Source organism: Macaca fascicularis, chromosome 3 (genome assembly GCF_037993035.2).
Source record: "Macaca fascicularis isolate 582-1 chromosome 3, T2T-MFA8v1.1".
NCBI classification, from domain to species: domain Eukaryota; kingdom Metazoa; phylum Chordata; class Mammalia; order Primates; family Cercopithecidae; genus Macaca; species Macaca fascicularis.
The window spans coordinates 188,935,728-188,948,353 of NC_088377.1; the positions used below are offsets into that span (position 1 = coordinate 188,935,728).

At 35.5% G+C, this 12,626-nt stretch overlaps 1 protein-coding gene across 1 annotated transcript in view; it reads left to right on the forward strand.

Moving 5' to 3' along the window:
* Positions 1-12,626, forward strand: part of CNTNAP2 (contactin associated protein 2) — a 2,262,889-nt gene that overhangs the window by 1,131,595 nt on the left and 1,118,668 nt on the right. Inside the window, exon 9 of the mRNA XM_015447321.4 lies at positions 10,816-10,965. Coding sequence (XP_015302807.3) covers positions 10,816-10,965 — 150 coding nt within the window. The remainder of the gene's footprint in view (positions 1-10,815; positions 10,966-12,626) is intronic.

Consider the following 12,626-nt stretch of genomic DNA (forward strand, 5'->3'; position numbering starts at 1 on the left):
CGAGGTCAGGAGTTCGAGACCAGCATGGGCAACACACTGAAACCCTGTCTCTACTAAAATTACAAAAAATTAGCCGAGTGTGGCGGCTTGCGCCTGTAATCCCAGCTACTCGGGAGGCTGAGGCAGGAGAATTGCTTGAACCCAGGAGGCAGAGGTTACAGTGAACTAAGATTGCACCACTGCACTCCAGCCTCGGTGACAGAGCGAGACCATCTCCAAAAAAAAAAAAAAAAAAAAAAAAAAAAAAATGACACTGGATATACAGTGAAAAGAATACTTGTTTGTAGGTTGAGACCTTAAACAGGAGGGCAAAGCATTACCTCAGTTAGAAACTTGTGCCTTAGGACCACTCTGTATGTGCATGAGTCTTTAAATGACCATGGGTATTGATTTTGCGTTTACGACTAAATTTTAGCAAGTAGGCAAATTCACAAATGTTAAATCTGCAAATAATAAGGGCCAACTGTTCGTGAAACATGCAGATTTTAAAAGTACAATTCAATAGATTTGGATAAGTATATACCCTGAGACAACAAACACCCAATCAGCACATAGAACATTTTCTCTACCTGAGAAAGTTCCTCGTGCCAACCTACAGTCCATTCCCACTTGCAGCCACCTTCCCATAGACAGCTGCTGTTCTGATTTCTAGCAGCTTGATTGTTTTATTCTTTTTTAAAATTTTATTTTACTTAAATTCTGGGATACATGTGCCAAACGTACAGGTTTGCTACATAGCTGTGCATGTGCCATGGTGTTACTGTACCTATCAACCCATCATCTAGGTTTTTTAAGCCCCACGTGTATTAAGTATTTGTCCTAATGCTCTCCCTCCCCTTTCCCCTCACCCCACAACAGGCCCTGGTGTGTGATGTTCCCTTCCCTGTCTATTTTATAAACTAGTTCTGCCTGTTTTCGAATTTCATATAAAAGGATTCATAAAACATGTTATTTTTATGTGCAGGTTTTTCTTACAAAACGCCATATTTAAAAAATTCATTCATGCTGTTGCTTGAGTCACTAGTTCATTCTTTTTTCTTTTTTTATGATTTAGCAATATTTCCTTGTTTGAATATACCCTGTATGTACATGTGTTTATTTCCAGTTTGCAACTGTTGTGAATAAGGCTGTCAAGCATTCCTGTATGAGTATTTTTGCAACATACATTTTGATATTGGTAGATACATACTTAGGAAGGGGATCGTTGGGTCATAGGATTAATATATGTTTAACTTTATTAAAAACTGTCCAGAGTTTTCCAAAAAGATTGTACAATTTTATACTCCAGCCAGCAATGCATGAGGGTTCAAATTGCTCTAGATCCTAGATAGTCCTTTTAATGTTTGGCCACAGAAATGGGTATACTATTATATATCATGGTTTTGGTTTCCCTGATGGATAATAATATAAAGTACTTTTTAATGTGCTTATGAGTAATTAATAGATCTTTATTTGGGATGTGACTTTTGCCCATTTTTTTTCCAGTAATTATTGATTTATAGGAGCTCTTAGTATAGTTTAGTATATTCTATTTTAAGATACATGCACTGAAAATATTTTTTCCTAGTCTCTTTCTTGCTGTGGATTTTATTAACCATGTCTATTGATGAGAAAAAGTTTTTAAATTTGATGGATCTCAAATTATCAAGTGATTTTCATGTCCTCTAGGAAACCTCTGTTAGCCCCAAGGTCCTGAAAATATTCTGTTTTCTTAGGTCTAAAATCCATTGAGAACTACTTTTTTTGTTTGAGTGTATAAAGTAGAAGTCAAAAATACATCTTCTCTATATTTATCCAGTTGTTTCAGCATCATTTTTTGAAAAAGACACTTTTCATTCTCCATTAAATTGCCTCGGTGCCTTTGTTGAAAAAACAATTGACTACCTACATGTAAGTCTATTTATGATCTTTCTCTGATAATATAAATTTATAATCTTGAAATCAAATAAGTTCTCTAACTTGGTTTTTCTTTTTGGCTTATTTTGAATATTTAAGGTCTTTGTGCATTTTCTTAAAACATTTGTGAATCATCTCATGTATTTCTACAAAAACTTTATTGTTGGGATTTAGTTAGAATCGCATGGTATATATCTCCATTTATTTAGTGCCTTAATTTCTCTCATTAATGATTTGGAGGAATCAGGGTGGAACTTTAAAAGCTCCTCCAAATGACTCTAATGTGCAGACTACCTAGATCCCTTTTTTCTTAGAGGAATTTGGGTGCCTGTAAGAAAAGAATTCATCCCATCCCTAAGATTCTACATAGTAAATAAATGAAGTGGTCATTCTGTTTTTTGTTTGTTCGTTTGTTTGTTTGTTTTTTGAGACAGAGTTTTGCTCTTATTGCCCAGGCTGGAGTGCAATGGTACAATCTTGGTTCACTGCAACCTCCACCTCCCGGATTCAGGTGATTCTCCTGCCTCAGCCTCTGGAGTAGGTGGGATTACAGGCATGCGCCACCATGCTGGCTAATTTTGTATTTTTAGTAGAGACAGGGTTTCACCATGTTGGTCAGGCTGGTCTCGAACTCTGGACTTTGGGTGATTTGCCCGCTTCTGCCTCCCAAAGTGCTGGGTTTACAGGCATGAGCCACCACACCCGGCTGTGAAGTGGTCATTTCTAATAACATCCAAAAAATGTCATGCCATATGCTCTCCCCAATGTATTTGTTTTATTTAAAAGTTCTATTCAAGTGATTTTTCCAAAAGAAGGACACATTCCAACGTGACTCTGTCTTTATAACTTTACAATAAAGCTTTTGGCAGTTTCTTTATCATAAAAAGCAAAAGTATCTTGTACCTGCCCAAGCACCTTTTTACATGTTTTATCTGACAACAATTGATCATATTTATAATGTGATTTAGATTGGCATGTGAAAATGAGAAAGGTCATAATGGATCCATTTTCTTATGATATGGAATTTATATAGATAATATAAGAAATAGTGCACGGCATATTTATATGAAAATTTATATACCTTTTGAAAGTTTTATTGCATAAAAGGAGAATTGATTATTAATAAGATATATTAGTAACACATCATAGAACCTTGTAACTGCCTAAAGATGAATTCATATTCTAGGAAATTTTGTTTTTAAGATTGAATATTGATCATAAGACTGAAAACTCCAGTCACTGTAATTTTATTTGAAGCATTTTCTAACAGATGTTACATCTTCATTTGCTACTATATTTTAAATACATTCTTTTTTTCCCAACATTCATTAAGCCAGTCTTTTCTTCTTGTCTCTAATAAGAGCAACATCTGTTTCTTCTTGTTCAACCAAAGCAACCGCCTCAAGAGTCTTACTTTAAAAATAATAACATTAGAAAGCACAGATAGAAAACTTTTCATTAGCATTTTACATTTGCATTCAAAACAAGTGTTTCTAACAATTATAAGTTAGGGAGGTGTTAGATAAAATATTATAAAACAATTTATTTTGTAAAGAAATCGAGAAAGTGCTGGAATATGGTTTCAAAGATATTGGTTTTAGGTTAAATCCTCTTTAGAAATACCAGTTTCCTTTTACAATGTACAGTTGAAACGTTTTTATCATTATGAATTATTGAATAACTGAAGATACCTATTATGAAGCAATATCATATTTTTACATTTAATGTTTAAAGTATGAAGTTAAATCTGTTTCAACAGTATATATTTAAAAAAAAATTGGAAAATATGTACTCGAGTTCGTATCAGTCTCCTCAAGTTATTAACCATGAGAAGCCCTCGTTTAGCATTACATTTAATTTTTAGAAATATTTCACAGAGGTTCAGAACCACATGTATTAAATAATTGAAGAAAAAACACATTTTGGAGAGGATAAAGTTTATGGGTAACTATAAAGAAAGCGGGCGGATTGCCTGAGGTCAGGCGTTCGAGACCAGCCTGGCCAACATGGTGAAACAAACCCTGTCTCTACTAAAAATACAAAAATTAGCCAGTCGTGGTGGTGGGAGGTTGAGACAGGAGAATCTCTTGAATCCAAGAGGCAGAGGTTGCAGTGAGCCAAGATGGCACGACTACACTCCAGCCTGGGCAACAAAGCAAGACTCCGTTTAAAAAAAAAAAAAAAAAAAAAAAAAAAAAAAAAAAAAAAAGCTTGATTTTATTGCATAGCTCAGAATTGATGTTGAAAACTGTTGACTCTGATATTCACAAGAGATGTATCAGATACCTGTCCAAATCAACAAATTTCTTATCACTGATATTACATTACTATATATATATGGGAGAGGAAGGTATTTGTATAAAAAAAAAAAAAATTTGTTTTTAAAATTTCTTTATTTTTAAGATGGAGCCTCACTCTGTTGCCCAGGCTGGAGTGCAGTGGTGCAATCTTGGCTCACTGCAGTCTCCACCCGCCAGGTTCAAGCAATTCTCCTGCCTCAGCCTCCTGAGTAACAACCCAAGTTGATATTTAGAGAACTAAGTTCACTCACTGAATATAAACAAATAACTAATATTTACTGAGTGCTAATTAGATGCTAGGCATATTCTACATGGTAATATAGACAATTAATCTTACAAAAACCTTATGAAATAGATTATTTCACTATTACCATTTTATAAAAAAGGGATTTGAAGCATAAAAAGATTAACTTGCTGAAGGCCCAGCTATCAGATGAGCAGAAATGAGAATTATATCCAGACAGGGTGACTTCAGAGTCCAGGGTCTTATTCATTGTGCTATTCCACCTCTTGAGGGTGGAAGTGTGAATCTAACAGCCCCAGGTTCCAATTTGATCTCAGCCTCTCATGGGGCAAGCTACACGTGTGCCTGAATATTGTATGACCCCAAATATAAGGTAATTCTTCATGTTCCCTGGATTATTTTATATTTTTACTAACTTGCACATAAACTGTCAAGGCCTAAGTGAAGATATCAATAACATTTATGTGTTTTTCATATTACATATATAAATCATTTAGAAAGTTCATTTTTTCATTCTCACTTTTTAGAAATAATTTTATTCTAATGTCTTCACAGGCAACTTTAACATCAGTGTCTTTGTCCTAACTTTGTGAATCGTCTAACACATTTCTGTGGAACAAATCATCTTCACCTTTGTCTTAGTTGTTTAAGATACAGGTTATGTTTCCCATGTCACTGTATATGTTTTCCCAAGCCTCAAATTCCCATTAACAAAAGGCTAAGACACATTTTTTGGTTGTCCTGTAGGCGAAAGGTATGATCTCCACATTGTAAAGACTTACTGCATTGCTTTCTTGTTTAGAAAACTTACTTATCACTACATCAATATTTGTAATGATGAGATAGTAAACTCCAAAGACAATTGTTTTTTTCTTTTTGAGATGAAGATTCGCTCTTGTTGCCTAGACTGGAGTGCAGTGGCACTATCTCAGCTTGCTGCAACCTCTGCATCCCGGGTTCAAGCAATTCTCCTGCTTCAACCTCCCAAGTAGCTGGGATTGTAAGTGCCCACCCGCACGCCCGGTTAATTTTCTCTATTTTTAGTGGGGATGGGGTTTCATCATGTTGGCCAAGCTGGTCTCAAACTCCTGACCTCAGGTGATCCGCACGCCTGGGCTCCCATAGTGCTGAGATTACAGGTGTGAGCCGCAGCACCCTGCTGCAAGACAAATTATTAAATGTGTCTCAGCTTACTTCTCTATGAAATAAAATGAATTAAAGTTTCTATGTTTTTTGTCTTAATAATATAGATATACTGTCTCCTACGTGCCAGTCACCATTCTAATACTATACAAATAGTAAGAGTAACTAGTGTACAAATACTTAATCCACATACTCAAAGCCTCATTTCCAGACCTGACGACATATGAGACACAGATATCCCCAGAAACTGAGCACCTCTCCAGATGTGGTAGCAAATGGAAGTGTGCGTATGTGTGTCTGTGTGCATGTGCGTGCACCTGTGTCGTGTGTGTGCGTGTGTTGTGTGTGCATATGTGTGTTTGCATAGTATAAGAAAACTCTGATCATGGATGTACAGGGTCTGTATAACGTATTTTGTTGTGGTTCTCATTTTGTTTGTTGTTTATTTGTTCAAGTCTAGAACCAACTATATCTGAGTTCCCATTCTAAGTTTTACCTGTTACCATCTATAGGATGCTTACGGATTAGTTGACTCAGTCCCTCCCTATATACTGGAGATAATTGTTTCAAAAAATTATGTGAGGTGTTATGAATCAAACACAAGTAAAATATCACCATGGCTAGCACATAGAGCTTAGAACTTTATATCTATATATGCCGACATATAAAAAGACCATGAAATTCTATTCTTCTCTGCAGAGAGCCTTCAGCGTACTATTTTTTACAAGATGTAGACAAAGAAAATGTGAAAGAAGCAGCACATTTTTCTGTAAGAAACTGAGTCTTCCTTGTCACATTTAAGAATAAACTTCACTACATTTGGGGACTCATTTTTATCATAGATGACTGAGATATCACCTCTTGATAATTAACATTAAATTTTCAAAATAATAATTGGAAATGAATAGGAATCACAGCTTAAGCTTTGATACAGCAGTGGCTGCTATCAGCAAGGATCCTTTAATCTGGGTTCTAATTTCTCTAGTAATTAAGTTCCTGGAAGAAAATAAAATAACCTTTTAATTTTAATCTGATTAGAATAATAGACCTTTTGCCATGAAAAATTAAAAAGAGGATGCTCCATTTCCAAATTAATTTTGCGACGGAGATATTTTCATAGGAATTTTCTGAAAGGCTTTCTTGTTCTTCCATTTAGAATAACCGAAGATACTTTATAAGGGTCTTTCTCTGGACGTGTGATTATTTGGGATTGGATTTGGGGACTGAATAAATATCATGTTGATATCTGTGAGTTCCATGTCCTAAAACTGTATTTATAGAAGGGTTTGTCAAATTATAAAAGGCAAAAATCAAAATCAAAACCATGTCGTCCTATGGTTAAGCAACAATAAATCCTACTTTGTACTTTAGAAGTAAATGCCATGGTGAAGAGATGGTCTTCGATGCATCACTTCCATGGAAATACCCAAAGGGACCCGCTTTAGATGGAACTATTTCAGTAAACACTGCTGCTTGGCTGACAGCTAACTTCAGAAATAACCCTTTGCATGCATAGTGTCATTTTATAGTACAAGATATTTTATTTTGTGTTCTTCAGAATATTTGAAAGATAAGAAGTAACATGATTATTGTTTTCTCAATTTTTGTACGGACAGGAAAAATAAAACTCTGGGATTCAATGACTGAAGGTATTCTTGTCAGAAACAGAACTTGGACTTAAATCATGCCTTTTTCTTTTCGCAGTGAGGAACTATCTTATTAAGTAACCTATAAGTACAAAAAGTAGACCCTGATACATGAATATGGGTGCATATGGTTTATTTGACATTGGTCCAATAAATGCAATTGGGGAGTGGGGGGGAGAGGGGAGGTGAGACAAGTCGGGGTGGAAAGCCACAAAAAAGATCTTTAATAAGGAGATTGCTACTATGGGCAACTGAGTTTGAGCCCACTGGAGTCTCTCTGAGAGGCTGTCGTAATAATGCTCCTTGCACACCTAGTGTCTGGCCTATTCCTCTTTCTACATCATTGGAAGCCATTGAAATGTATGGGAGTTTTCTGCAGGTGACAACCAGGGTGGGATGAAGAGATATACTTAATTTAATTACTTCATAACAGAGCAAGGTCAATTACAAATGGGCTTAGGATAATGGAGATTTCCAGGAAGACCTACTGACATTAAATGAAACTTAACAAAAAAAAATTTATCTACTGAACTTAATCCTTACACTTAGAGTTAGTCATATTGCACATTAGCAGTTAGAGCTGAGAACCATAGTCAGCAACTCTAGCTTGATTTTTATTGCTTTTTTATGTTTCATCATTTACTTGGCCATCTATGAAACCCAGAGTGCCAGATTCCTGGTCGTGATCACTCCCTCAGATTCATTCAGTTATTCATTCACACCTACTATGTACCAGACATGGTTTTAGCTGTAGGGTTTTTAGTAGAGAATAAAACAGACAAAAGAGAGCTTATAATCAAGTGATAGAAAACATAAAATTCATAAGTATGCTAATAAATGAACATATAATAAATTTGGTAATGAGAGAAACTATAAAGAAAAATAAAGCTCAGAAAAGAAGAGATGTTGGAAGAGAGGGGGAAATGATATGTGATATAGAATAGCTAGGAAAGACCACCTCTCTGTTAAGATGACATTTACACAGAGACCTGATGTGAAGGAGCAAAACCATGAAGATAATTCACACAAGGCATTCCAGATGGTTCACATGACACCTCCTAGTTCACCAAAAGGACTTCAGTCAGTACTTTTCGTGAGTTCAAAAAGAACAGAAAGGTGTTGTAGGGAATAGTGTGATCCCAATTATACATTTATGAAGATAATACCACTTTGTGGGGAGATTAGACTGTTAGTGCAAAAAGTGAAATCAGAGGAACCATTGGGGCCTATTGAAATTCATCTCTTGTATTCATCTGTTGATGGACACTTAGGTTGCTTCCAAATCTTAGCTGTCGTTAACAGTGCTGCAACAAACAGGAGTGCAGATGTCTGTTCGGTGTATTTATTTCCTTCCTTTTGGGTATATACTCAGTAGTCGGACTGCTGGATCATATGGTAGACCAAAGATGATAGTGGGCTCATGTAGCCGTTTGCCTTATTACGTTATTTATAGTAGGCATACTATTATACTATTTGTGCTGTTGTATTCACTTGTATGCTAAATTTTATAATTTGGAAAGTCTTTTGCATTAATTACTTTAGAGCAGAGATTTTATATTCTTGATTGAAACAAAACATGCTCAGTAGCCAGGCGCGGTGGCTCATGCCTGTAATCCCTGCAGTTTGGGAGGCCGAGGCAGGTGGATCTAAAGGTCAGGAGTTCAGGACGAGCTTGACTAACATGGTGAAACCATGTCTCTACTAAAAATACATAACTAGCCAGGTGTGGTGGTACACGCCTGTAATCCCAGCTCCTTGGGAGGCTGAGGCAAGAGAATCACTTGAACCCAGGAGCCAGGGGTTGCAGTGAGCCGAGATCCCACAATTGCACTCCAGTCTAGGAAACAAGAGTGGAATTCCATCTCAAAACAAAACAAAACAAAAAAAAGTGCTCAGTAAGCATTACTAAATTAAAATTTGAAAATCCTAAAAAAAAAAAAAAAAAAAAAAAACACACACTTGAGTGATTATGTGTGATAATACTTACTATGATATGAGTAACTACTACAAACATGGGACTATCTTCTAAGCTCCAACAGCCCTTATGTTGTTCTTTAAAACAGTTTTTCTATTTCTTAGTATAAATCAACTAGTAATGTATGATTTTCCTATAAAGGAGCGCATGTAGTAAATAGCCTAGGCTTTATGAACTGTATAGTTTCCAGTGCAGCTGACTCTTGCTGTAGGGCACATGGTATGTAAATAAATGTACTTGGCTACATTCCAATAACATTTATATGGACACTAACATTTGAATTGTATATAACTTTCACATGTCACTAAACATTATTCTTCTTTTTATTTCTTTTCAACCATTTAGAAAAGTAAAAACTATTCTTAGCTCACAGGTTATAGAAAAGCAGGTGGCAGCAAGCCAGATTTCAGCCACAAACTGGTTTTTCAGATTCCTGGTATAAATTATCAGGAGCTTGGAACCCTGATCTGTGCGTCATTGATTTGCTCTCATTCTATTTTTGGATACCTTTATTTGCTAGAGTTCTCTTTCTTTTGTGAAACCGAAGCACGCCCTCATGTAACTTCTACCTATGGATTCTACATTGTGCCATCTGAAGAAGAATAGCACAAAATACCCCCCAACCACCACCTTGTCATAGCACAGGCCTTCACAGAGTCCATTCTGGCCCTCTTGGTTTTCTCTGCTACTAAGTGTTAAACTCTCTCCATAAGCTTATGTTTCCTGGACACTCTCCCCTTTTTGCTTTTTAATTGTCTGATTATTCTTCATAAAATGAACACAAACTAAAGATTTAAGCTACTGTCCACCTAATGGATAATTCAATAGAATTTTTGTTTCCAAAGATTGTTGTATCAGGCAACAATGAAGTGCCATTGCTGGGGATATGCATTCTTGGTTTATTTTGCTGTTTTATTTAAATGTCATGTACTCTATTATAAAGATAACTCATTTGTAAATGATCAGATAATCCTATTATTATTTTCCATGACTATTGGTGGTCAGTTAGTACTTATAGCTGCACATACACATTATTATATAGTACTTAATTTCTATAAACTATACTCACCAAATGTGTTTATTGAGAGAGAACAAACTATACAGAAAAATAAATATTTTAAAAACAAAGACAGACATTAGGTAAAAGCCATACATTCATTTTCTTGTCTGAGAATGAGATCTAGCAAAGTTAACCAGAAAATTAATTACTAAGTTAAAATAATTCATAATTCACTAAGTTAAAATAGCACATAATCATAAAATGTGCTCAGCGGCTGGGTGCGGTGGCTCACGCCTGTAATCCCAGCACTTTGGGAGGACAAGGTCGTCCAAATGACTTTTTTTCAACCCATTTCTTTCCCTAAGTACCCAGTGGTATTAATACTGCTTGTCTACTTGGTTGGGTTATATTATGCCTTATTCAGTTAGGTGGAGTATAAAACCACTTACAATGTTAAAGAGACATGAGACATCAGTTTGAATTGTAAGCAACACTGTATTTTCCTAGAGAAAAATACTTTTATTTGTACAATCCTGATTTGTCGATATTAGAAATTGTGTTCAACTAGGTAATTTTAAGAAAAGAAACAACTTTTATCTTGTACTTACCAGGTTCTGGGTTGAATGATGGACAGTGGCATGAGGTTCGCTTCCTAGCCAAGGAGAATTTTGCTATTCTCACCATCGATGGAGATGAAGCATCAGCAGTTCGAACTAATAGTCCTCTTCAGGTTAAAACTGGCGAGAAGTACTTTTTTGGAGGTAAGAATGCCATTGCTTTTTGGTTACTAATCCATTACAAAAAAAATGAGGTTTCAAAATGAAGTTTGATTATGAAGTATTTATATTTGACTCAACTGACTCAGTAGATCTCAGGATAGAACAAACAAACTCTAATTCCATTGAGCAAAAAAAAGAAAAAGAAAAAAATATTTGTTTGTTTCTGATGAAGATATTAAGGTGATGTCACTATATTCTTTTGGCCCAATTTAAATAATTGAAGTATAACAAAGGAGATTTTAAATTCATCCTCATAATCCTCAAAAGTCAGGTCCTTGGATTATTTGCTGGTGACCTATTGCTATGTAACTAATTATCCAAACCTTAGTGTCTTCAAACAAACATTTATTATCTCACAGTTTCTCTGGATCAGGAATTCAGGAGTAATTTAGCTGAGCGAGTCTTTCACGATGTTGACTTCAAACTGTTGGCTGTGGCTGCATCATTTGAAGACTTGTCTGCTTCCAACAGGTCTCACATACGTGGCTGATAGTGCTGGCTAGGATGCCCCAGTTCTCTGTGGCCTTGGATTCTGTAACACCTTCCTTCTTCAAGTAGCCTCTCCTGGGGTGACTGGGCAGAGAAAGAGAGAGGGAAAACAAAAGAAAGAGAGGAGGGGAGGGGAAAGCCAGTAAGTCAGGAAGTTCTCCAGATAAAAACCATAAGTAGTTTTTTTTTTTTTTTATAAATAATCCAATTTAACAGTGATATCCCATAACTACTATTATTTTCAGCTTGTGAGAAGTGAGTTGCTAAATCCCATCCACAGTTAAAGGAAGGGGATTTCACAACGGCATGACTACAAAGAGCCATTGATTCCTGGGTACCATTTTAAAGGTGCCTACCACAGTCTACCTTATAGGAGAAGACATGTGGTCACAAACATCTTGGTTCTTAAGTAATGAAAAGATTAGTAAAAAGAATATTATCTTATGAGAAATTATACTATGTGTTAAAAAGTGTTGTAGCAAAGACCTGTCATATTTTCTAACTGGAAAAATGTGTCCTGTCAGAAAATGATTTTTTTCATAACTAATTATGAGGACATATTTTATTAAAGTGCTAGGCACATTGTTTAGATCAATACATCTTTTATTAGATTATTGTCTTTCCTGTCCTAAATCATGCAATGTGAGATGTAAAAAATAAATCACATTCTTAGAAAAGGCTTTTATTTAAGCTTTAAAATCTATATGTTACATATTTGCCTCTGAGAATGTTTATATTTACATATCATTTGTTTATATTAATAGTTATATATCATTGTTTGTGTGTGTGTGTGTGTGTGTGTGTGTGTGTTCTAGTTCTTAGAGTAAGGTGACATGAGAGCAGCCACTTTGTTTATCTTGTACCCTGCTATATTCCTTAAGGTCCTAGAAAAAATCCCGGAATGTTGTAGATGAACAATAAATATTTGTGAAAGAATTAGTAAATTATATAAAATAGGCAAGACATCACTTTATTATGAATTGCCTAGAGAGGAAACAGAGAAGACCCCAGGAGATTTACTGACTTGCCACTGAATTTGCAGCTAGCACCTGGATTTAAGTTTTTGGAGTCCTATACCACAGCATTTCTCCCCATCTAATTAGTGACAACTTAGAGACAAAAATCATGAACTAGGGCTCTCCTTCTTTAATCTT